At 55.3% G+C, this 25,385-nt stretch overlaps 1 protein-coding gene across 1 annotated transcript; it reads right to left on the bottom strand.

The window, feature by feature from the left end:
• Positions 1-103: 103 nt before the first annotated feature.
• On the bottom strand, positions 104-24,305 carry LOC123345958 (E3 ubiquitin-protein ligase TRIM39-like). The gene is made up of 6 exons (XM_044983098.1): positions 23,815-24,305; positions 17,100-17,195; positions 15,477-15,707; positions 14,960-14,982; positions 14,757-14,860; positions 104-723 (listed from the first exon to the last, which is right to left on the bottom strand). The coding sequence occupies exons 1-6, from the start codon at positions 24,232-24,234 to the stop codon at positions 164-166; spliced, it is 1,434 nt and encodes a 477-aa protein (XP_044839033.1). The 5' UTR covers positions 24,235-24,305; the 3' UTR covers positions 104-163.
• Between the last annotated feature and the right edge of the window lie 1,080 nt (positions 24,306-25,385).

Genomic DNA, 25,385 nt, shown 5'->3' on the forward strand with positions numbered 1-25,385 from the left:
TTCCCAGGTGTCCGGTTTTCGACTGGAACCTCCAGCTGAAAAGGGAAACTGGCAGCGTCCGGTCAGCACAGAAAGTCCAGTTGCTGCAGTAACTGGCCCCCACCACTGGGGGTGGGAAGAGCAGCAGGGCTGGGAGGGGCCAGTCTGTGCTGCGGGGTCACTGTCAGGGACCGAGATTCCCTCTGGCCTGAGCTGGGACCGGGCAGATTATCAGGGGAGCCGCGTTTGTACCCCCAGCGTTGATGGAGGGATGGAAATAAGGGCGGAGCGTCCCGGAGAAGGTGCCAGTGAAAGTGAAGAGATGGGACCTGTCAGTCACATTGTAAAATGAGACCTCGCCCGCCTCGTAGTCCAGGAAAATCCCCACCCGCCTGGGCCTGACCCTCACGGGGAGGGGGGTCGAGGGGGAGGTGAGGGCCTTGTATCCCCCATCCCTCAGCCACATGGCCCAGTGTCCATTCCCAAGTGAGAATGTGCTCTCCCCTTTCCTGCTCACAGATTCCCTACAAACCCCCAGTACCCAGTCAGTCTTGTCTCCCACCTCCACCTCCCAGTAACGCCTCCCGCCCGCGAACCCCTCAGCACCCAGAATTTCAGGGTACGTATCAAATCTCTCAGGGTTGTTGGGCAGATCCTGGCGTTTGTCTCCGTGTCTCACATGTTTCCGATCCTCAGACAGGACGAGTTTGGGATGAGCCGTGTCTGGATCCAGAGTCACGTCCACTGGGGAGAGAGTCACAGAGTCAGGGCCGAGGGCAGGGGCTGGTCACTGGGATCAAAGGGAAATTAACCTGCAGCCCCCTTAATCACTGGGGGGGAGGGGTTGTGGCCTGAGGGGAGTCAGGGCCCCTCTGCCTGGAGGAGACAATGAGGGGGAAGGGCAGGAGGAGCGGGAGAGGGGTGGGAAGGTGTCAGTGGAGGCAGGGGAGGGGAGGTGACAGACTGATGTTGGGAGAGGAAAGGGGAGGGGAAGGTGACAGGAGCAGAGGGGGTGGAGGAAGGGGCAGAGGGGAGGGGCACAAGGGCAATGGGGTGATAAGAGAAGGGAGGGGCACCAGGATGACAGGGGTGTGAAGGGAAGGGCAGGTTCAAGGGGGCTGCAGAGGGAGAGGGGAGGGGTGGGCTCCATGGGAGAAGAAGGGGACGGACCCCAGGAGGCTGCGGGGGGCAAGGGAAGGGGCAGGCACCAGGGGGCAGAGGGGGGTGAAGGGCAGGTTCCAGGGGGCTGCAGGGGGTGAGGGGGGGTGGGCACCAGGGCAGAAGAAGGGGACGGACCTCAGGGGGCACAGAGAAGCACAGGAAGGGGCAGGCACCAGGAGGACAGAGGGGTGTGAGGGAATGGGGGAGCTCCAATGGGGCAGGGGAAATCAAGGGCAGGGTGAGCTGCCAGAGGGTGAGATGATGAGGAGTGGGGAGGTGGAACCATGGGGGGGAGGAGCGAATGAACACGCACTGGTGCCAAAGGGGCAGAATGGGGGGTGAGGGAGCAGGTGAGCAGAAGGGGGGCAGAGAGAGGGGTGTGGAGAAGGGCAGGCGCTAGGGGGGCAGAGGCGTGTGCAGGGAGATGTGGGCACCAGGGGGGCAGAGGGAGGATGAAGGGAGGCTGGGGCCCAGAGTTTAGGAGAGGGTGAGGGGAGGGGTGGGACAGTGCTGAGGTGAGGGGAAGGGCTGAGACCAGGGGTTGCAAAGGCGGGTGAGGGAAGGGACTTGCACCAGGGAGGCAGATGGGGCCAGGGTAGAGCTGGGATTTGGGGCAGAGGAGGAGCTGGCACCAGGGGACTGGAGGGGTGGTGAGGGGTGCAGGTGTCACAGAGCCAGAGGGGGAGGGGAGGGGCAGGGGTGAGAAATAAAGAGAAGGTGGCATGAGTGATGGTGGCAGAGGGGCGAGAGGAGAGCAGGGTCATTGGGGCAGAGGGTGGTGAGGGGATGGGCACCAGGAAGGAAGGGGCCAAGGGGAGGGTCAGGTGTTGGAGGGCAGGAGGAGGGAAGGGACAGGCATCAGAAGGGTGCGGGGGGAAGGGGAAGGGCAGGTGCCAGGGGATTGAGGGGGTTGAGCAGAAGGGCAGGCACAGGGAGGGCAGAGGAGGGAGGGACAAGCACCAGGGGGCAGAGAGGGGTGAGAGGCAGGGCAGGTGGGTAGAGGGAGGTGTTAGGAGAGGGGATTGGGGAGAGGCAGGTGCTAGGGGTGAGAGTGGGGCTAGAGGAGGGGTGGGCACAGTGGGGTGAGGGAAGGGGCGGGTGCCAGGGGTCAGAGAGGGTGGGGAGAGGGGCAGGTGTCAGGAGGGCTGAGGGGAGTAAGAAGGGTGAAAGTCAGGACAGCAGAGGAGGGTGAGGGGAGGGGTGGGAGACATGGCACAGAGGAGGGAAAGGGGAGAGGTGGATGCCAGGACATAGCGGGGGTGTGAAGTGATGGGAGGGCTCCAGGGGTCAGAGAGGGTGGGGAGAGGGGCAGGTGTCAGGAGGGCAGGGGGAGAAGGGAGGGGCTGTTCCAGCGGGGCAGAGATGGGTGGAGGGCAGGGGCATATGCCAGGGAGGCAAAATGGGAGTAGAGAGGCAGGGGCCCAGGGGAGCAGAAAGGGAGTGAGAAGAGAGGGAGGGATGTTGGTGAGGGGTCAGAATAGATGCAGGGTCCAGGGTCCCTCACAGGGGTGGGGGAAGGGTAAGGGAGGGGCAGGAGCCAGAGAGGGGTGAGGGAGAGGCAGGCGCCAGGGAATCTCTGTTGCTTTCGGGCCATGTGTGGTTGGTTTCTCGCTCAGAGCAGGTCGGTGCTGTCCCCACACACACTAGGGGTGCAGCCCTGCCCCAGGGGGAGCAGCTGGGACTCTCCATGCTGGCAGGCCCCACAGACCCCACCTTCCAGCCAGGGAAACCCCACAGCCAGCCCCTCCCCTTGCCGGGCTGAGCCCCACCCCCACAGGGGCAGTTGCCTGGATTGGGCTCACTTGGGGGGCATTACAGTGGAAGATTCGGAGTGGGGTATAAATGTGGACTAATGGGCTGTTGCTAATGAGGCCAGGGCAGTGGGGGGGGGGCATTTCCCCACTTACTGCCCCCTCCATCTGGGAGAAGCTGCACTGGGGACCAGTCCCAGTTCACACCTGCACAGCGCGTCTGCACTAGGGGTTTGCACCGGTGCAGCTACATCAGTGCAAGGAAACCCCGGCAGACATGGCTGAGACACTGCTGTGCCAGGGGCCGTAACCCCTCCCCTCACTGGGGTTATGGATCAATAATTACAGGGTCACTGGAGCAGAGGAGCTGGACTCTGGGCTCCCAGGTGGGCACCTGACCCACAGGGCTGCAGAGTCATTCTCACCCCCACGCTCTGGCCCAGTGCCCATGGCAGTGTATAGTCACAGGGGGAAGTGATCAGACACCTGGAGCCCAGCGGTTCGAGCTCTCATGGCATCACACTGGGGGACTGAACCTGGGGCTCCCAGCTGAGGGCCCAGCCACTGGGCTAAAGGCTACAAGGGAAACGGCGGCACCTTTTTCTCTTAATTGAAACCAGTCAGCAAACCCGACATGGATTCACGAATAGTTTCTGTTGACCCGAAATATAATTTTGCAGCAAATAAACTATTTGTCCAAAACATTTCACCCAGCTCCACTGCAAACCTGTCTGAGCAACTTAGGAGCCCCAATCCCAGTGACTTGCAATGAGAGACTATCAACATCCCCAGAAACGCAGTTACAGGCAGGCCGGGCTCCGGACAGCAGCTATGAAACACTCCAGAGCTGCTGTTTAATTTGCCCTTTGCAGACAAATGCCCCCTGGGCCCCTGATCTCACCCGCACAAATCAGGCTGAAAATGGAGACTTGGCTCCAGCCTGAACTCTCTGCCCAGAGCCTATAAAAGCGGCCGCCCAGCCAGGCAGCGGCACAGCTGATCGCAGCGGCCCAGGAGCCGGCCAACAGGGCTGCTAACAGGGGAGTTTGAGTGGGAATTTACAGGGGGAGGCCGAAGGGAGCGGCGCCGTGTCCCCTGAGTTCCCCAGGTAGGAACACCGAGCGAGGCTGAGACAGCCGCAGCCATGGGCCAAGCAGCGGAGGACACACTGAGGATGAGAGCATGCAGCAGCTGCGGTATGTACATTGTTCTAGTGGGGGACCCAGAACAGTACTATGTATGTATGAAGTGTCGCCTAATAGAGCTGCTGGAGGAAAAGATCCAAGGCCTAGAGCTGCAGGTAGAAACCCTGGTAGAGCATAGAAGGGGGTTTGAGCAGCTGATGGAGCAATGGCAAGCAGTGACCGAAGGGGAATGCCCAGGGGTACAGGGGGAAGCAGGGGCTAAGGCCAGTGAGGGGGGACCGCCGGATGAGGAAGATGGGCGGTGGAAGCATGTGACCGTGAGAAGCAGGCCGAGAAAAAGGAGAGCCAGTGAGGGAGAAATAGAGCTAAGGAACAGGTTCGAAGTTCTGGAGAATGAGGAAGGGGTAAAGCAGGTGGTAGCTGACGGTGGGAGGCCAAGGAAAAAGAGAAGAGCGGCTAGTCCGATAGAAAGAGGGGAGGAGTCTATGGAGGCAGCACCAAGTGTGGGCCAAGGGAGGATACAGGATGGCTTAACGGGAACCACAAGGAATGATAGGAATGGAAGGAGCTTGCAACCAGGGGGGACGGAGGATAGGTTAGAGGACCGCACTGTCCCCAGGCAAAGGCAGGTCTACGTGATTGGGGATTCCATACTGAGAAGGTTGGACAGGCCTGTGACCAGGGCCGATCCGGAGAACAGAAGGGTGTGCTGTCTACTGGGTGCTAAAATACGGGCTGTGGACCTGAGGTTGAAAAGGATCCTAAGAGGAGCAGGTAAGAACCCTTTGATCATCCTTCATGTAGGAACGAATGACACGGCTAGATTCTCGCTAGAGAGGATCAAGGGAGACTATGCCAGGTTGGGTAAGACGCTCAAGGAAATTGAGGCTCAGGTGATCTTCAGTGGGATCCTATCTGTCCCTAGGGAAGGGCGCCAAAGGGGTGACAGGATCGTGATGATTAATAGTTGGCTGAGGGAGTGGTGTTACAAGGAGGGCTTTGGGATGTATGGGCACTGGGAGGCTTTTGGGGACAGACAACTGTTCTCACGGGATGGGCTCCACCTAAGTAGGGAAGGAAGTAGACTTCTAGGAGGGAGGCTGGCTCATCTGATTAAAAGAGCTTTAAACTAGACACTGGGGGGAGACGGTTGGGAGAGGTCCAGGTGCTCTCCACGCCAAATTTATACATTGGGAGTGAGAACAACAGGATAACAACAGATATAGACAGAGGGGGACGGTTAGGTGTAAGGAAGGGGGGGGGACGGATACTAGATCGACAGGTCATACTGGTAGTACTGTGTCCCTACCGAGTTGGGTGAAAAGGGTGAGAGGAGCCAAACAGCAAAAATTAGGATGTTTGTTCACCAATGCGAGAAGCTTAGGTAACAAAATGGAGGAACTGGAGCTCCTGGTCCGGGAACTGAAACCGGATATCGTAGGAATAACCGAAACATGGTGGAACGGTAGCCATGACTGGAGTACAGGTATGGAAGGGTATGTGCTGTTTAGGAAAGACCGATGCAAAGGTAAAGGTGGGGGAGTAGCATTGTATATCAATAATGAGGTGAAATGTAACGAAATAACTAGCAATGCAATGGATAATATGGAGTCTGTTTGGGCAATGGTCACATTGGGGAAGAAAACTACTAGAGCCTCCCCTGGGATAGTGATTGGGGTGTGCTATAGACCGCCGGGATCTAGCCTGGATATGGATAGAGAGCTCTTTAATGTTTTTAAGGAGGTAAATACTAATAGGAACTGTTTGATCATGGGGGACTTTAACTTCCCGGATATAGATTGGGAAACAAATGCTAGTAATAATAATAGGGCTCAGCTTTTCCTAGATGTGATAGCTGATGAATTCCTTCATCAAGTAGTTGCTGAACCGACGAGGGGGATGCCATTTTAGATCTGATTTTGGTGACTAACGGGGACCTTGTTGAGGAAATAGTTGTAGGGGACAACCTTGGCTCGAGTGATCATGAGCTAATTCGTTTCAAAATAAATGGGAGGATAATCAAAATTGTATCTGAGACTAAGGTATACAATTTCAAAAGGGCTAACTTTACTAAATTAAGGCGACTAGTTAGGGAAGTGGATTGGACTAACATATTTAGGGATCTAAAGGCAGATGACGCCTGGGGTTACTTCAGGTTGAAGTTGCAGGAGTTGTCAGAGGCATGTATCCCGAGAAAGGGAAAACGGCTCGTAGGTAGCAGTTTTAGACCGAGCTGGATGAGCAAGCATCTCAGAGGGGTGATTAAGAAAAAACAGAAAGCGTACAAGGAGTGGAAAATGGGAGGGATCAGCAAAGAAACCTACCTTATTGAGGTCAGAGGGTGTAGGGAAGCAGTGAGAAAGGCAAAGAGCCGGGTGGAGATGGACCTAGCGAAGGGGATTAAAACCAATAGCAAAAGGTTTTTTAGCCATATAAATAGGAAGAAAACCAAGAAGGAAGAAGTGGGACCGCTTAAAACTTTAAATGGAGTGGAGATTAGGGATAATCTTGGAATGGCACAATATCTGAACGAATATTTTGCCTCGGTCTTTAATGAGGCTAATGAAGGGCTAAGGAATAGTGATAGAGGGACTGATGGGAATGAAGATATGGGGGTAGACATTACGGTATCTGAGGTAGAAGCCAAACTTGAACAGCTAAACGGAAGTAAATCGGGGGGCCCGGATAATCTACATCCTAGAATATTAAGGGAATTGGCGAGTGAAATTGCAAGCCCGTTAGCGATGATTTTTAATAAATCTCTAAACTCGGGGGTTGTACCGTTTGACTGGAGATTAGCTAATATAGTTCCTATATTCAAGAAGGGGAAAAAAAGTGACCCGGGTAACTACAGGCCTGTTAGTTTAACATCTGTAGTATGCAAAGTCATGGAAAAAATTTTAAAGGAGAGAGTGGTTACGGACCTTGAGGCTGATGGCAACTGGGACAAATTTCAGCATGGATTTACGAAAGGTAGATTGTGCCAAACCAACCTGATCTCCTTCTTTGAGAAAGTAACAGTTTTTTTAGACAAGGGAAATGCGGTGGATCTAATATATCTTGATTTCAGTAAGGCGTTTGATACGGTACCGCATGAGGAATTACTGGTTAAATTGGAAAAGATGGGGATCGAAATGAAAATCCAGAGGTGGATAAGGAGCTGGTTAAAGGGGAGACTGCAGAGGGTCGTATTGAAGGGGGAACTGTCGGGTTGGAGGGGGGTTACCAGTGGAGTTCCTCAAGGTTCGGTTTTGGGTCCGATTTTATTCAATCTATTTATCGCTGACCTGGGAACCAAGAGTAGGAGTGGGCTGATAAAGTTTGCGGATGACACCAAGTTGGGAGGTATTGCAAATTCGGAAAAGGATCGGGATATCCTCCAGGGAGATTTGGATGACCTTGTAAACTGGAGTATTAGTAACAGGATGAAATTCAATAGTGAGAAGTGTAAGGTTATGCATTTAGGGATGACTAACAAGAACTTTAGTTATAAGCTGGGGACGCACCAGTTGGAAGTAACGGAGGAGGAGAAGGACCTAGGAGTCCTGGTTGATCGTAGGATGACTATGAGTAGGCAATGTGATGTGGCCGTTAAAAAAGCTAATGTGGTCTTGGGATGCATTAGGCGAGGTATTTCTAGTAGGGATAAGGAAGTGCTAGTCCCGTTATATAAGGCGTTGGTAAGACCTCATTTGGAGTATTGTGTGCAGTTTTGGTCTCCCATGTTTAAGAAGGATGAATTCAAACTGGAATGGGTACAAAGAAGGGCCACTAGAATGATCCGAGGAATGGAAAGCCTGTCGTATGAAAGGAGACTTGAGGAGCTCGGTTTGTTTTCCTTAACCAAAAGAAGGATAAGAGGAGATATGATTGCACTCTTTAAATATATCAGAGGGATAAATACCAGGGAAGGAGAGGAATTATTTCAGCTCAGTGCTAATGTGGACACGAGGACAAACGGATATAAATTGTCAGTCAGGAAATTTAGGCTTGAAATTAGACGAAGGTTTCTAACCATGAGAGGAGTGCAATTCTGGAACAGCCTTCCGAACGAAACAGTGGGGGCGAAGGACCTCCATGACTTTAAGATTAAGCTAGATAAGTTTATGGAGGAGATAGTATGATAGGATAACGGGCTTAGTCAATAGGTCAATTAAGTGCCACACTGGTAATTAGTACAAAGGGTCAATGATAGGATATTGTTAGCCTTTTTCCAGAGGGTATGGCTGGAGAGTCTTTCCCGCATGCTCGGGGTTCAGCTGACCGCCATATTTGGGGTCGGGAAGGAATTTTCCTCCAGGGTAGATTGGCAGTGGCCCTGGAGGTTTTTCGCCTTCCTCCGAAGCATGGGGCAGGGGTCGCTTGCTTAAGGAGTGGGTGGATCGGCTTATGTGGCCTGCATCTTGCAGGAGGTCAGACTAGATGATCATAATGGTCCCTTCTGATCTTGAATTCTATGATTCTATGATTTGTCCCATGGACGATGCTAGTGGCACAGACCCTCTGCAGCTGCACCTGGGCATCTCCCAGGGCGGATAACAGTCACAGAGAGCGTCTCAGAGCCCCAGAGGCTCAGGTGTCTCCATCTAACGACTGCGTCAGCCACCCCCCTCGCTCTCATTAACCAGCCCTGGGTCAGACCCGCTGGGAACTTTCACACCCAGACTCTGGCGACACTTTGGGTCCTTCTACACAGCCTGCAGCAGCGAGTCTTGGAACAGGGTGGACAGATTCAGGCTTACGGAGCTCCCTCTTTGGAATTAAAAATAGCTGCAAAGATTTTCAGGTTCTGGCTGGAGCTCAGGCTCTGAAGCCCAGGGTGGAGCCAGGTCTGCCCCTCACAGTGCAAGAGGGGACATTGGCTGTGTCCACATCCTCTTCACCACCTTCCTGGGATGGGGAACAGCAGCTCCAGGGCCCCTCCCTTCACCCCCAGGGCAGGGGAGTGAGAGCCCTCAGCCTCCTGGGCAGTGGGGCCTCCCAGCACAGGTTCCTGGGTGGGCGTGAAAGTGTCTCCACACAGAGAGCTCTGCACACCCGGCAAATACACAGATGTGCCCGTGGATCAGGATCCGGGATGGTGCTCTCCCCAGGAGTGATGGAAGCTCCCTAAAAGTAGAGGGGTCACCCACTCGTGCCAGCCCTTCTCCCTGAGCTCCTGTCCCCGCACCCCTGAACCCTCGCTCTCACACTGCTCCTCCTTCCTGAGCCCCTGCCTTTACCCCACCTCTTCCCCACACCCTGACCCCCTGGTCTCTCCTCTCGGCCCCCTCCCCCATCCTCGCTCACCCTTACAGCTGGTAAAAAGTGGGAGGGAACAGCCCTCCCATTGGTAAAAGTGATGGGGCCATGGCCCTCCTCTTCCAGTGCCCCTTACTCACTCCCTAACCCCAGTAGGAGAGGACCCTTGGGGCATTGTCAGTGAGTTCGGTGCTGGGGGTACGAATTGGGTTTTGCACCCCGGCTGCTGGAGCTCTGTGTATTGAGGGTATAAGGAAACAGAGGCCGTGTCAGCCCCCCCACTGTCCTGCCAACATGGCTCAGCCCTGACAGCTGCTGGAGCCTCTCCCTGGGGAGGAATCGTCCCTGCGGCCCCTTCAGGCCTTGGCCTCCCTGCGGAGGTGGCTGGTGAGGCTGCCGTTAAAGTGAGTTACGATGTGAGCTCCTGTCCACTGGGAACTGGACTCTGAGCCTGGGCACTCCCAGCCATTCAGTGCGATAACAGGGATGCTCAGGCTTGGAGACACAGCCAGTGCCCCCAGTGGGCAGAGCGAGGGTCTGCCCAAGGATCAATGGGCACAATCTGCAGCAAGGGAGGTTGAGGCTGGAGAGGAGGAAACACTTTCTAATTCTCAGGGCCATATAGCTCTGGACCCGGCTCCAAGGGAGGTTGTGGGATCCCCGTCACTGTAGGTTTGTAAGAACAGGTTGGACAAATCCCAGCCAGGGATAGTCTAGTCCCTGACCTAGCGTGGGGGGCTGGACTAGGTGACCTCTCGCGGGCCCTTCCAGCCCTGCATTGCTCTGGTTCTAGGTTACAGCAGTTCCTGGGGCTGGGCCCAGGGCCCAGGGGGCTCTAAGCATGGTGAGTGGCAGGTGACAGAGCTAACACTGTTAGTGACCCTAGCAGCTGGCAGCTCAGCGTCCCTGCCAGGGGCCTGGGCTGGCATGTGGCTGCCTGTACCCGGCTCAGCTGGGTGTTACTGGGCCATGTGGACAGGACCTAGGGCTGGCACCTGTCCATAGGGTTGCCAGGCGTCTGTTTTTTTTATTGGAACGCCTGGTGGAAAAGGGACCCTGGCGGCTCCGGTTGGCACCACCGACTGGGACATTAAAAGTCTGGTCAGTGGCGCAGCGGGGGCCCGGGGCTAAGGCAGGCTCCCTGCCTGCCAAGGTCCTTGCAGCTCCTGGAAGTGGCCACCAATTTACTTCCCTGGAGTTTGAAACTTTTCTAGCAGAACATAACCAAGTGTCAGCCATAGTCAAGCCTCCCTTTGAATACAGGTTGGCTCTGGGGGTGGGGGGAAATGTATCAAGAGGGCTGGTCCTTTTAGGGGAGTCAGGGACCAGACTACCTGTGACAGGCCCCTGTAAGGGAGAGTGAGACAACCCAGACCCACCTGGAAGTAATTAAATCCCTAGGTGGCTACTTGGCAGCGAAACAGCTAATGAGGCTGATAAAGGGTAACCAGGGCTCAGCTGAAGGGATCCCAGGGACAGGAAGCTGCTGAGGAGAGGAGCTCCCAGGAGAGCTCACCAGAGCAAGGAGCCTGGAAGGGGCTCCTAGAGCAGTGCTCCCCAAACTGTGGGCCGTGCCCCCCTAGGGGGTGTGGAGGAACATTTGGGGGGCCTGATGGGGCCTGGACCAGCCCCCATAGTGGCAGGAAGGGAACGTCACCCAGCCCTGCTCTGCCCCCAGCTCCATTCCTGCCCCACCCTCAGCCCCAGCTGCATCTCCGGCCCCAACTTCAGCCACCCACTCCCGGCCCTGCTCCAGGCTGAGAACCCAGCTGCAGCCCCAGCCCCAAACATGGTTCTGCCCCGGGCTGAAGCCCCCAGCTCCCGGCCCCAACCGCGGGTCCACTCCCAGCCACGGCCCCCAGCTTCTGGCCCCAACTGGAGCCCCGTTCCTGGCCCAGCTCTTGACAGCAGCTCTCATGGTTGGGGCGCAAACCAGGTAAGGAAGGACATGACCAAAAATGTTTGGGGACCACTGTCCTAGGCAGAGGAGCTCCCCTAAGGGGAAGGAGCTGCCAGAGATGACAATGACAGCAGCAGCTGGAGCAGGACAGAGCCCTGGAGAGCTGCCCCTGGCTGGAGAAAGTGGATGCAGAGAATAAAGGCACAGTCTGAAATGACCCAGCTCCAGGAGGGAGGGCTGGAGTCAGGGCCAGCTTTACGAAGTGCGGGGCCCAATTCGAATATTTTCGGTGGGGCCCCAGCAGGGATGACTAAAAAAAAAAAAAAAGTAAAAAAAAAGCCTTTCATTTCTTAGCAACCGGTTCCCCATAAACAGGTTCTGATTTAAGGGCTGTACCACAGTATGTATTTTTTGTTCCAATAGGGTTACCATATGTACGTATTTTCCTCCTGGATGGCGATTTAAGAACCAAAAAGCCTGATATGTCCGGGAAAATATGGATGTATATTAACCCTACCTAAAGTTCTTTTTTAAAAAGATGGGCCTGAACTAGAAATGAGCTCCATTTTACATGTGTGGGTCCCCGCCACTCCCTGGGGGTGTGCAAATGTGTGGGTCCCAGCTGCTCCCTGGCCCCCTCATTGAAGCAGGTGTGCAGGGTTACTGCCCTGGGAACTGCAGGACACCAGTGGACATGGGTCTGGCTGGAGGCAGGGCAGGGGCTGACTGGAGGTAGGGTCTGGCTGCAGGCAGGGCAAGGGGTGGGGGGCTGGCTGAAGACAGATGTGTCTGGGGTGGGCTGGCTGGCTTCAGGCAGGGCCACAGAGGGGTGCGGCATAGGTTGGCAGGGCTGGAGACAAAGGAGTGCAGGACTGGCTGGCTTCAGGCAGGGGGGTACGGCGGGGGTTGGCTGGAGACATGGCAGGGGGTGCGGGGCTGGTGCGGGCAGGGCAGGGGGTGCGGGGCTGGTGCGGGCAGGGCAGGGGGTGCAGCATGGGCTGGCTAGAGACTGGGCAGGGGGTGCGGGGCTGGCTGAAGACGGGCTGGTGCGGGGCTGGAGGCAGAGCAGGGGGTGCGGGGCTGGCTGCAGGCAGAGGCTGGTGCGGGATGGGCAGGGGGTGCGGGGTTGGCTGGAGTCAGGGGCTGATGCCTGCCGTCCGTGGTGGCAATTCGGTGCGCTGCTCGGGGGCAAAAACGCACGGACTGCCGCCCCTTGCAGATTGCCGCCCCAAGCACCTGCTTGGAATGCTGGTGCCTGGAGCCAGCCCTGGCTGGTGCGGGGCTGGAGGCAGGGCAGGGTGTGCGGGGAGCCCCTGCTGGGAGCCCCAGACCCTTTAAATTGCCCTCTGGGGAAGCCGGGCCACCCCGGTACAGTGCACCAGCTCTTGCCAGTATGCCGTACTGGGGCTTGGGTGTGGGGCCCTCTTAGGGGTGGGGCCCGATTCAGGGGAATTGGTTGAATTGGCCTAAAGCCGGCCCTGGCTGGAGTCATCTGATTCCACGATGGAAACTAATCCAAGTCCAGCTTCTGGAAGGACTGAGGGCTCCTGACTTGAGGACAGTGAGGAGCTGCAGTGAGAGCTGGAGGCTGGAGCAGAGTGAGGGAAAAGATTTTATTTCGGGGTTTACTTGGACTCAGAGTGGACCCCAGGAGGGGACTTTTCCCTCAGATCTTTTGGACTGTGGGGCGTAATTTAAGGAGTGCTGAAGAGGGTAAACTGAGGCAAGAAACTTGCCAAGATACCCTGAAATGGCTGAGGCTGGTATCAATAACAACACTCACTGCCCAGCCCCTAAGGTCTGCATGACAGTGCGGGGCCTTCCCCATTGCACATGGGGACCCTGGGGCTCAGGGAGCCCTGGTTACTCTGCCCCACACATTTACCCAGTGACTCCCACGAGCTGCCGGACCCGGGTCCCTGGGGTCAGAGCACAGGCAGTCGAGTGGCACTGACCGGCCAGGGCTGCTGGGGTGGGGGAAGGAAAGGGTTAATCTCAGCACGGTGGCACTTTGCGGCCCAGCCCTGCCTGGTCTCTGCCCTCTCAGTGCAGCTCAGGGCATGTGTCTCTGAGCAGGTCCCTGCCCACTCACCTGTCATTTGCCCCAGACACAGAGAACCCAGGTGCCGAGGGAAGGAGCAGCCCCAGCAGTGCCGCATTGGCCCTGGCACAGGCTGAGCCTGCGAGCGCACCAGAAGAGGCAGCGGCAGAGAGAGGGGCTCAGCCATTGAGAGCAGCAGCGTCCCCACCCACAGGGGAGGGGTCAGCGCTGGGACAACAGGTCGGGCTGGGTCAGGGGCTGGGAGCTCCGGCAGCGAGTGCGGTGCCAGCACCAACGGCCCTGCTGGAGACCCTGGGCCTGGCCAGCCTGGAGCAGCCAGCGAGTGACTCAGGACATGGGACCCTGCCCAGGAAGGGGCTTCTGGGGGGCTGACAGGAGGCTCCCCAGGGGCTGGTGATCCCCTAGAACGAGGCACTGAGGTGACTGGCTCAGGATCCCGACAGGCTCAGGGGCCAGGGGTGTGGAATGGCCCAGAGCCCAGCCGGGTTCAGGGCACAGTGGGCACAGACTGTGCTGGGCTGGGGGCAGTGAACGGGGAGGGGAGCAGGGATGTGCTGGCTCCAGCCAGTCACAGACAGGAAGCTGCTTCCCCACAGCCTGGGGTTCCTGCTCCCCGGAGCCCTGAGATCCTGCCCCTGCAGCCGGCACCGACTGCACAGCCTCCATCGGCTGGGACAGACACACCCAGCTTGGCCCCTTCGACTGCTCCCTGCTGGGGGTGGGTGGGAGGAGAGGAGCGGGGTTGGGGGTTGGAGGACTGGGCCAGTTCAACAATCACAGACCGAGCTCACTGAACCTTCCCACCCTCCTCTCCTCTGCCTTAGCTTCTTCTCTGTCCCTCCTCGCTGTCAGGTTTCTGCCTTTGCCCCCGGTCTCCGCGCTGGGGTTGTGGGAGGGGTTTGGATGGGGGCAGCTCACGCTCAGCTGTTGTGACAGGGTCACACTTGTGAGTGAGTCTCACTCACTGAGCAGCAAACCACTGACCCAACCTCGCATTGGGCTGTGCTCAGAGCAGACGAGGGGCCCCTAGGATTCAGCTTGTTACCCAGTAACACACGGCCCAGGTCAGACCACAGCAGCCAGACCGGCCCCTCTTCCAGCTCAGAAAGCTGGGCCAGCCTTGGCTAATGGGGGCTGGGGCAGTGCTGAGTGGTGCCCACACAACGCAGCCCTCACATGTCCCAGGAGAGAGGCACAGACACGTCATCCGTTACCCGTCTGTGCAGCACCCACAACAGCGGGCCCAGTCTAGGCCTCACAGCACCTGGCTCAGGGACACCCAGTAATTCAGCCATGGAGGGGTCAGGATGTCAGAGTGACGGGGCCTGGTCAGACACCTGGGCAAGTACCAGCAGGTGGCTGTAAGTAGCAGGCAAACTGCCCAGCACTCAGCGCATCAGCCTCCAGCTATCACAGCTCCAAGCCTGTCAGCTGGGCCCATGTGTGTCCTGGGGTCCCAGGCTCTGTCCAGTTCCCCAGGCACAACACAGCTGAATGTCCCAGTAGAATCCACTCACCTCCGAATCTCTGCAGCGCTTCCCTCATGTCAAGGGAGATTTTATACACGTTCTTCAGGTCAGTAGAAACAGCTTCTGGTTCCTGGAGTTTCACATTCTCACTCCTATGAAGAAAACGTCCCATCATCACTCAGCTGCTCTGTACACACATCATCCCAGAAACACCACCAAGAATATCCAAGCAATGAACATAGGAAACACACCTGCTCAATGTGCTTTTCACATCCTGAAAGGAAAAAGAGAAAAAATGTTTTGTATTAACACAACGTGCATAAAACTTTCATCTAGAAAATAGATCAACCCTCCCAGGCTTCACTGTTTTGTGGTAAAATCTCATACACCATTTTGCATTAACACTTGTTTCATTTATGTAGGTGAGACAGGAATTTAGCTAAAGGAGTCTCCCTTCTAGGGACCCAACCCATCAGTATCTGTGTTTATCATCTGTGTTGGGTCCAATGTTCTGGAGTCAGAGCAGGGATGGGTTCAGCTCAGTATCATTCTTGTATCATCCATTTAATCTCCCATGGCCTCACTGGGTTTCCATGAGGAGAATTCCCCTCCAACATGAACTGGGTTATTTTGGAACTGATGGAGCCCTTAGCCGGATGTTCTGTTTGTCAGTAAATCACAGAACACATTTACTCTAATTGTTGGAATCCAGACCCAGGGATCTGAGTTCTAATTCTGGATGGGTGGAAAATTTTGATGCCGTCTCACCTTTAGCAGCTCCACAACTGGTTGCTGACATTTCTCCTCTAGCTCTGTGATCAGCTGCTGCAGAGAGGAGCTTTGCTGGGAGAGTTTGGTTACATTTTCCTGTAGTCTCTGCAGAGTCTCCCTCTCCTCCTCCTCCAGGCTCTGCAGAAGCAGCTGCTCCTCCTCTCTCAGCAGTGTGTGCAGTTTGTTAAATTCACCTGCAATCGTCTCTCTCTTATTCTTCACTGTCCTCTGGAGATAGAAAAATAGGAAAGGCACAGAGAAAACATGAGCCAGATGTTGAGTTACACAGACTGGGCCTCTGTCCATGAAGCAGGGAATGTTAAATCACTATCAGATTTGTAAGGATATTTACTTCTTTGAGAAACATACCACAAAGGGTTTGTTTAAGTTCAAAATTAATAAGGCCAGTTTGGTAGCAGGGATGTCTAGGGTGCTTTGTAAAGCCGCAGTATGTTCTTGCAGGTGGCCTGGGATGGACACAAGGGAGTAGGGCACACATGGGTGTTGGGAACCCAGGGTATTGTCAGAGCTGGCTTTGGCCTCACCCAGCCTGCCTGAGCACCCCATGCCCATGTGTCCAGTGACCAGCCAGTGTCTTTCTCACACACTCCACACTCTCTGTGGGGATTTCACTGTGAAAGGCAAGTGAACTGGCACAGACATTGTGTCCCATGGGTTCATCACCTGGCTATAGACAAGCACAGTTAAGGTCACAGTAGCAGGTGACTGGGATGAGGTGGCCACATGATGGCAGCAGAGGCTGTGAAGTGGCCAAGCTCTGCCTGGCTTTACACTGACCCGCCCCTGGCTCTGCTGACTCAGGGGGTGTCCACACTGCAATGGAGGAGTGAAGGCAGCAGGTGACGACACACTCCAGCTTGCTCGGGTGTTGGTAGCAGTGAAGCCACAGCAGCAGGGGCTGTACAAGCCCACCCAGCCCCCTGGGTAATGACTCAGTGACTAGCCCACAGCTACCTGTTGGTGCCATTTAGACTTTGCAAAGAGCTCAGCACCCACAACTGGGTTTGATGTTCAGAAGAGCTCAGCTCCCAGCCCGGCCCCAGCCCAGCCAGCTGAGTGATTTTGAACCTCACCCATGGAGTAAATCCTCCCCCCCAGCTCCCAGCTCTAGTGTCTGGCCCAGGCACTGGGCAGATGCACTGCGCGGACTGTGGGGGAGGAGATGGGGGAGGATGGAGAAGGAACAATCCCTGTGTCCTCCAGGCTGCAGACACACTGTGGAGCTATTTCATGGAGGCCCCTGAATCCCACTGGCTGCAGCAGCCTCTACACCACCCCCACCTGCAGGAGGGAAACAGGGTCCCTGTCATAGTGAAAACACTGCACCCGCTATTGAGAATTTGCCCCTATCAGAGAGCACTGGGGTGAGTTTGCACCACCTCACTAGGGCCAGGAACTGCCCCTCCTCTGCCACGTACAGGAGCTGCTGTGCTGAGACCCCCACCAGAGACACAGCCTGATCCTGCTGGCACCAAGCCTCTGTCATGGGGCAAGCAACCAGAGCAGGTTCATACCCTTGTCCTGGAGCTTCACAGCTCCTTCATCCCTGGGAGCGTTGCAGGGGGAAGGACTCAGGGAGAGAGAAACCCGGATACCCACCTGCCACTTTGTGGTTTTCTCCTTCTCTTTAGATGTCAGCACCAGGGCTTCCTCCAGCTCCTTCCTCAGAGGGCCCAGGGCTCCCTGGAGTTTCTCCTGCAGGGACATTGCGTGCAATGAACAGCCATTAGTCTGCCTGTCTGATGGGTGGAGAGTATCATAGAATCATAGGGTTGGAAGGGACCTCAGGAGGTCATCTAGTCCAACCCCCTGCTCAAAGCAGGACCAATCCCCAACTAAATCATCCCAGCCAGGGCTTTGTCAAGCCTGACCTTAAAAACCTCTAAGGAAGAAGATTCCACCACCTTCCAAGGTAACCCATTCCAGTGTTTCACCACCCTCCTAGTGAATTTTTTTTTCCTAATATCCAACCTAAACCTCCCCCAGTGCAACCTGAGACCATTACTCTGTGTTCTGTCATCTGGTACCACTGAGAACAGTCTAGATCCATCCTCTTTGGAACCCCCTTTCAGGTAACTGAAAGCAGCTATCAAATCCCCCCTCATTCTTCTCTTCTGCAGACTAAATAATCCCAGTTCCTTCAGCCTCTCCTCATAAGTCATGTGCTCCAGCCCTCTAATCATTTTTGTTGCCCTCTGCTGGACTCTTTCCAATTTTTCCACATCCTTCTTGTAGTGTGGGTCCCAAAACTGGACAGTACTCCAGATGAGGCCTCACCAATATCGAATAGAGGGTAATGATCACATCCCTCGATCTGCTGGCAATGCTCCTACTTATACAGCCCAAAATGTCGTTAGCCTTCTTGGCAACAAGGGCACACTGTTGACTCATATCCAGCTTCTCATCCACCGTAACCCTTAGGTCCTTTTCTGCAGAACTGCTGCTTAGCCACTTGGTCTCTAGTCTGTGGCAGAGCTAGGGATTCTTCCATCCTAAATGCAGGACTCTGCACTTGTCCTTGTTGAACCTCATCAAGTTTCTTTTGGTCCAATCCTCTAATTTGTCAGGTCCCTCTGTATCCTATCCCTACCCTCCAGCATATCTGCCACTCCTCCCAGTTTAGTGTCATCTGCAATATTGCGGAGGGTGCAATCCACGCCATCCTCTAGATCATTAATGAAGATACTGAACAAAACCAGCCCCAGGACCGACCCTTGGTGCACTCCGCTTGATACCGGCTGCCAACTAGACATGGAGCCATTGATCACTACCCATTGAGCCCGACAATCTAGCCAGCTTTCTATCCACCTTACAGTCCATTCATCCAGCCCATACTTCTTTAAATTGCTGGCAAGAATACTGTGGGAGACCGTATCAAAAGCTTTGCTAAACTCAACGAATAAGACATCCACTGCTTTCCCCTCATCCACAGAGCCAGTTATCTCCTCATAGAAGGCAATTAGGTTAGTCAGGCATGACTTGCCCTTGGTGAATCCATGCTGACTGTTCCTGATCACTTTCCTCTCTTCTAAGTGCTTCAGAATTGATTCCTTGAGGACCTGCTCCATGATTTTTCCAGGGATAGGGGTGAGGCTGACTGGCCTGTTGTTCCCCGGATCCTCCTCCTTCCCTTTTTTAAAGATGGGCACTACATTAGCCTTTTTCCAGCCATCCAGGACCTCCTCGATCGCTATGAGTTTTCAAAGATAATGGCCAATGGCTCTGCAATCACATCAGCCAACACCTTTACCACCCTCAGATGCAGTGTATCTGGCTCCATGGACTTGTGCTCATCCAGCTTTTCTAAATAGTCCTGAACCACTTCTTTCTCCACAGAGGGCTGGTCACCTCCTCCCCATACTGTGCTGCCCACTTCAGCAGTCTGGCAGCTGACCTTGTTCATGAAGACAGAGGCAAAAAAAGCATTGAGTACATTAGGTTTTTCCACATCTCTGTCTCTAGGTTGCCTCCCCCATTCAGTAAGGGGTTCACACTTTCCCTGACCACCTTCTTGTTGCTAACATACCTGTAGAAACCCTTCTTGTTACTCAACATCCCTTGCTAGCTGCAACTGCAAGTGTGATTTGGCCTTCCTGATTTCACTCCTGCTTGCCTGAGTAATATTTTTATACTCCTCCCTGGTCATTTGTCCAAACTTCCACTTCTTGCAAGCTTCTTTTTTGTGTTTAAGATCAGCAAGGATTTCACTGTTAAGCCAAGCTGGTGGCCTGCCACATTTACTATTCTTTCTACACGGGGCGGCTCTAGACATTTCACTGCCCCAAGCACGGCGTCATGCCGCAGGGGGTGCTCTGCCGGTCGCTGGCTCCATGGCTCCGGTGGACCTCCCGCAGGCATGCCTGCGGAGGGTCCTCTGGCCCCGCGGCTCTGATGGACCTCCCGCAGGCGTGCCTGCGGAGGGTCCACTGGTGCCGCGGCTTCAGTGGAGCCGCGGGACCAGTGGACCCTCCGCAGGCACGCCTGCAGGAGGTCCACCAGAGCCGCGGGGCCAGAGGACCCTTCGCAGGCATGCTGCTGAAGGCTGCCTGCCTGCCGCCCCCCCCAGTGGCCGGCAGAGCGCCTCCCGCAGCATGCCGCCCCAAGCACGCACTTGGCGTGCTGGGGCCTGGAGCCGCCCCTGTTTCTACACATCGGGATGGTTTGTTCTGGCAACCTCAATAAGGATTCTTTAAAATACAGCCAGCTCTCCTGGACTCCTTTTCCCCTCATGTTATTCTCCCAGGGGATCCTGCCCATTAGTTTCCTGAGGGAGTCAAAGTCTACTTTTCTGAAATGCAGGGTCCATATTCTGCTGCTCTCCTGTCTTCCTTGTTTCAGGATCCTGAACTCGACCATCTCATGGTCACTGCCTCCCAGGTTCCCATCCACTTTTGCTTCCCCTACTAATTCTTCTCGGTTTGTGAGCAGCAGGTCTAGAAGAGCTCTGCCCCTAGTTGGTTCCTCCAGCACTTGCACCAGGAAATTGTCCTCTACATTTATTTGCCAAAAACTTCCTGGATTGTCTATGCACTGTTGTATTGCTTTCCCAGCAGATACTAGAGTGACTGAAGTCCCCCATGAGAACCAGGGCCTGTGATCTAATAACTTCTGTTAGTTGCCAGAAGAAAGCCTTGTCCACCTCATCCCTCTGGTCTGGTGGTCTATAGCAGACTCCCACCACAACAACACCTCACACTTCTAAACTTACTCCAGAGACTCTCAGGTTTTTCTGCAGTTTCATACTGGAGCTCTGAGCAGTCATACTGCTCTCTTACATACAATGCAACTCCCCCACCTTTTCTGCCCTGCCTGTCCTTCCTGAATAGTTTATATCCATCCATCACTGTACTCCAGTCATGTGAGTTATCCCACCAAGTCTCTGTTATTCCAATCACATCATAATTCCTTGACTGTGCCAGGACTTCCAGTTCTCCCTGCTTGTTTCCCAGGCTTCTTGCATTTGTGTATAGGCACTTAAGAGAACTCGCTGATCGTCCTGCTTTCTCAGTATGGAGGCAGGAGTCCTCCCATCTTGTGCTCTTCTGCTCGTGCTTCCTCCTGGTATCTCACTTCCCCACTTACCTCAGGGCTTTGGTCTCCTTCCCCCCGATGAACCTAGTTTAAAGCCTCCTCACTAGGTTAGCCAGCCTGCTTGCAAAGATGCTCTTCCCTCTCTTCGTTAGGCGGAGCCCGTCTCTGCCTAGCACTCCTCCTTCTTGGAACACCATCCCATGGTCAAAGAATCCAAAGCCTTCTCTCCGACACCACCTGCGTAGCCATTCATTGACTTTCACTATTCGACGGTCTCTACTCAGGCCTTTTCCTTGCACAGGGAGGATGGATGAGAACAACACTTGCGCCTCAAACTCCGTTATCCTTCTTCCCAGAGCCACGTAGTCTGTAGTGATCCGCTCAAGGTCATTCTTGGCAGCATCATTGGTGCCCGTGTACCATAGATATCGTCCTTTCATACACAAGCAGTAAAATACCCTGGAAGGAGGCAGCAGACTCAGCTCTGCGGGCCCCAAATGCAGCGTGGGAGCAGAGACGCCAGTCTCAGAGCGGGGACGCTCTGCTCCCTGCAGACACTCAGGACTTCTCAAGGCCTGTGTTTTTAGCTAAAGTTTCACATCACTGAGCACAGGCCAGAGGGGAAATAGCTCGGAAGGTTCTGAACGATCCCTCCTGCCGGTGAGAGCGAGGAGCTTAGGATGGTGCATCACTGCACTGTGCCCCAGGCCCAGGCCAGGAACAAGATCCACACGGTGCTCTCATCTGTCTGCCAGGCTCGTATGTGACCTCCCCCAGGCAGCAGCTGGGAGCCTGACACCAGCACCGTCCCATTAACTGCACAGGGTGAAGCTGTGATGTGGCCGGAGGTCAGTGAGGAACAAGGGACACACTCGGTCTGGGGGAATGTGTCACCCATAATTACAACTGCTCCAGAGCTGTAATAACCCAGGACTCTCTTCCCCTTTGACATTGTGTGATTCCTTCACCCGGCACAGCAACGTGCTCCTGCTCTGTCAGCCTGACTCTGTACTGCACCCAGGGGAGCACCCGAGAGTCCCCTCCTGAGCGCCTTGCAGAATCTCCCCATTTCACTCCTTCTCTTTTCTCTGGGCCCTCAAGTTCTCTCCCCCTCTCTGCCCAAGGGCCCAGGCTGCTGCTGCAGCTGCTGCTGAGAGCTCCTGGGGAGCTATTCGGTGACACCCCTGCGGTGCTGCTGCAGGGAAGCAGTGAGGGAAGGAGCCAGCAGGAACTAGTGAGAGACAGGAGGCGGAAAAGCAGCCTTTGCACTCATTAAAACAGCTTCATTAGTGAGCAGGGATCAGACTGGGGGAGAGGACAGAGAGACAAAGGTGGCTGGATTCTCTGAAGATCCACCCACAAAATAAGCTCCGCCCATGTGAGTCACCAAAAGGAGACACCATGGTCTGTTCACAGGAGATGGTGCAATGTTCAAAACGGGATGGAGTTGCTGATTGGCTCCAAATGGCTCCTGGGGCCGGTCTCCCCTCATGGGGATAGAATATACCCGTGGGCTCTCTGGGCCTGGACCTTCTTTACTGGGTGGGGAAATAAGAGGTGGCATCTCCCAAACATCACCTGCCTGTGGCACCAGAAGGAGGAGTCACTGGCAGTACGTGGTGCTGGGCTGTAACTCTCCCTCTCCGCTCTCACAAGGTGAATGAAATTGTTAACAATGCTGATATTTAAAGGATCATCCCCAGGCACCTGAGCCCACCCCCCACTCAGGGACTGGAGCTGTTCACACCTCTCCAAGCTGCTGTGCCCAGCTCTCTGCATCCCTACATGTGGGTCAGTTTTGAGGTTTTCTTCACAACCAGAACAGCTGGAGAGTCAGTTTAACACAAAGTGAAAGCTGAGATCCTGGAGAACAAGGCAGTCGCAGAGAAGTGCCGGTACTTCCTGGCTGTTTCTGAGCCCTGTCAGTGAAAGTAGACGCCGGGACGTACCAGTGCTTCCTGCACCAGGCCCGGCGTCCTTAACAGGGTTGGTGGCTCTGGCCTCCTGGAAGGGGGGGGCCTTGGGGCAGAAGGGCCAAGGGGGCTCCGCTTCCCACCACTGGTGAGTGCAGGGAAGGGGGTGGTTTCCATTCCTTCCGCCCCACCCCCCCAAGCAACACGGCTGGGGCCAGGTCGCTCCTCTTCACGCTGGCTGCAGTGAGTGCGGGTGCGCACCCAACCTCTGCTGCCGGCCGGCGAAAGGCCCCCTGCTAATCCCTCAGGCTACCCTGGGCCCCACAGGGCCCCCCAAAGCTGGGGCCCAGGGCAGCAGCCCCTTTTGCCCCTCCCCCCCCCCCCCCGCTTTAACCTCGCTAGTGCGGCCGTGCTGCTGGGACCTCCTGGCAGGGCCGCCGACAGGGGAGCAAATATCGGATGTGTGTGGGCCGGGCTGGCGGCTGGCTCTTGCCAGAGCACTGCTCCGGCCCGCACCGGCCCACTTTCACCTCTGCAAAGCACCCTGGTGGCCAGTTTTCAGAGAGGGATCGCTACTATCCATGCTGCTCTCTGTGTGGATGTAAGAGCTGCTATTGTGAATGTGCTCTGCCTGCACAAGGAGCTAGTGTGCACATGCAACAGCGGCTTTAATTAAAGTGGCATCACTTTTGCCAGCAACACTTTGTAGTGTAGACAAAGCCTAAGAGCTGACAATCACTAAGAGCAGGGTGGAACCTCAAGAGACTGAACATATAGAGCTGGAGGCATTGGGAGAGAGGGCAGAGCGAGGGCAGGGTGCGCTCGGGTGAGGGGGCAGAATAGGGCAGGAAGAGGTGGGGTGGGGTCTTGGGGGAAGGGATGGAGTGGGGGCGGGGCCTGTGCAGAGCAGGGCTTGAGCACCCCTGGGGAAAGGAGGAAGCCAGCACCTGTGTTTTCTACACTCAGGCTCTGTGCTTTAGAGAGAGAAAGTTTTGCCTCTCAGAGGCGCTCAGGGTGGGGTGTGGTTTGCCCAGGTCACTGGGTGGGGGCTCGAGCTGGTTCTGTGTTGTATATTGAACCCAGCCCTTCTTGCTGCCCGTTCCACCTGGCAGACGGGTTGTAGGTGCACAAAGAGCCATCTGCCCTGTTCTCTCTATCGGGCATTGAAACTTGCAGTGTTTGGGCAAAAATGTCTGGATCTTTTCCCGTTACCCACAACCCCCAGTGCTCACCCCCCTGAAAACCAGGCCCCTTTCGTTTAGGTGCCTAACCTTAGGCAGCCAGGTGTGAAAGATTGTCCTCGGATTGATGGGGGATAAACCTGGGGTCCTTAAGGGGTTTAATTAAGCAAAGTCAACACCATTTCCTACCTTGTACTCCTGGGCAGCCTCCTCCACGGGAACCACAGTGTGAGACTTGTGGTCCCGGGATTTCTCACACACCCAGCAAATGGTTTCTCCATCCTCCTCACAGAAGAGTTTGAGACGTTCCTCGTGTCTCTCACACAGCTTCTCCTTTTGCCCTTTTCCTGGTTTTAACCCCAGTTGTTTGAGCTTTTGTACAATGTTGCTCAGCTGGGTGTTGGGCCTGAACTCCCCTTTCTGGAACTGGGCTCTGCACTGGGGACAGGTCAGGGGTGTCCCCGCTCCCTTTTCCGCACAGTACTGGCTGAGGCAGGCTCGGCAGAAGTTGTGCCCACACGCTATAGTCACCGGCTCTGTCAGATACCCCAGGCAGATGGAGCAAATAGCTTCATCTTGCACTTCCCCTGCTGTAGCTGGAGAGGCCATCGCAGCTGGGTGGGTGTCTGTTCTCTCTGCCCTTTGCAGGCAGCCAGCAGCCCAACCAACCACACCCGCAGGAAATCCGAAAGCGAAAGAGAAAAAAATCAACGGCAAGCAGCCTTTTAAAGCTTCTTTTAGCAGCTTCTGCAACCGGGAGCCAATCACGCGCTCTGGCAGGATATTCCACCCCCCCCCCCAAAAAAAGAAGAAGCCACAGCCCTGAAAAGCCTCCAAACAAGCAACTTTAAGAAACGACTAGGCAGAGGGGATAAAAGTTACCACATTGGGGTGAGCCATCTGCAGTGGATGCAAAATAGGCCATGTGGCAGAGAGGCTGGTGTTCCTTGCTGGCCTATCTCAGCACCCCTCCCCCAGGGCTGTGGTGTTAAAGCCCATTGCCCCATATGTCTTTGTTACATAAAATAATTCATTGTCACTTGATGTGGCTCTGACCTGCTGTTCCCATGGCCTGACAGTTACTCTGTTTCCTAGAAGCCACTGTAAATGCAGCTTCACTCTATTTTAGTTATTTATTTTTAACTTCTTTTTAAAGCAGTGTTTTGGTTACTCCTATTTTCCTCAGCGCGCTTTGGTTAACTCTGTGCGCATGGATGTCATTGCGCTGCTCAGTGTATGGTTTTAATAATAAATAATCATAGAAAATAATAATTGATGCCACAGGTTGAACCTCCCTAATCCGGACTTCCCTAGTCCGACAACACCCCTGGTCTGGCATAGTCGGTGCCCCAGTTGGTGCTCCGGGGCTGGAACACTCAAGGTGGAAAAACTGACGGGCTGGGGCCAGGAGTGTTGTGGGACCAGGGAAGACTGGATCTGGCAGCAGCCAGAGGAGCACGGGGCCAGCGGCTGGGAGCTGAGCCCCTGGGGAGCAGAGCCCTGGTGGGCCGGGGGCCAGCAGTGGAGCCCCAGACTCCCAGGAGAGCGGAGGGGCCAGTGCCCCGGGGACAACGGCCGGGAGTGGCGAGGCTCCTATTGACCTCCCCTGATCTAGCAAATTACCTGGTTTGGGACCAGTCAGATTCTGAGGGTGCCAGACCAGGGAGGTTCATCCTGTAGTATTTAAGCAATCACTTACAGCAGGGGTTCTCAGCCCTGGGCCGCAGCTTGTGCTGGGTAAGCTCCCAGCAGGCTGTGAG

This window comes from Mauremys mutica, chromosome 12 (assembly GCF_020497125.1).
Source record: "Mauremys mutica isolate MM-2020 ecotype Southern chromosome 12, ASM2049712v1, whole genome shotgun sequence".
NCBI lineage: Eukaryota > Metazoa > Chordata > Testudines > Geoemydidae > Mauremys > Mauremys mutica.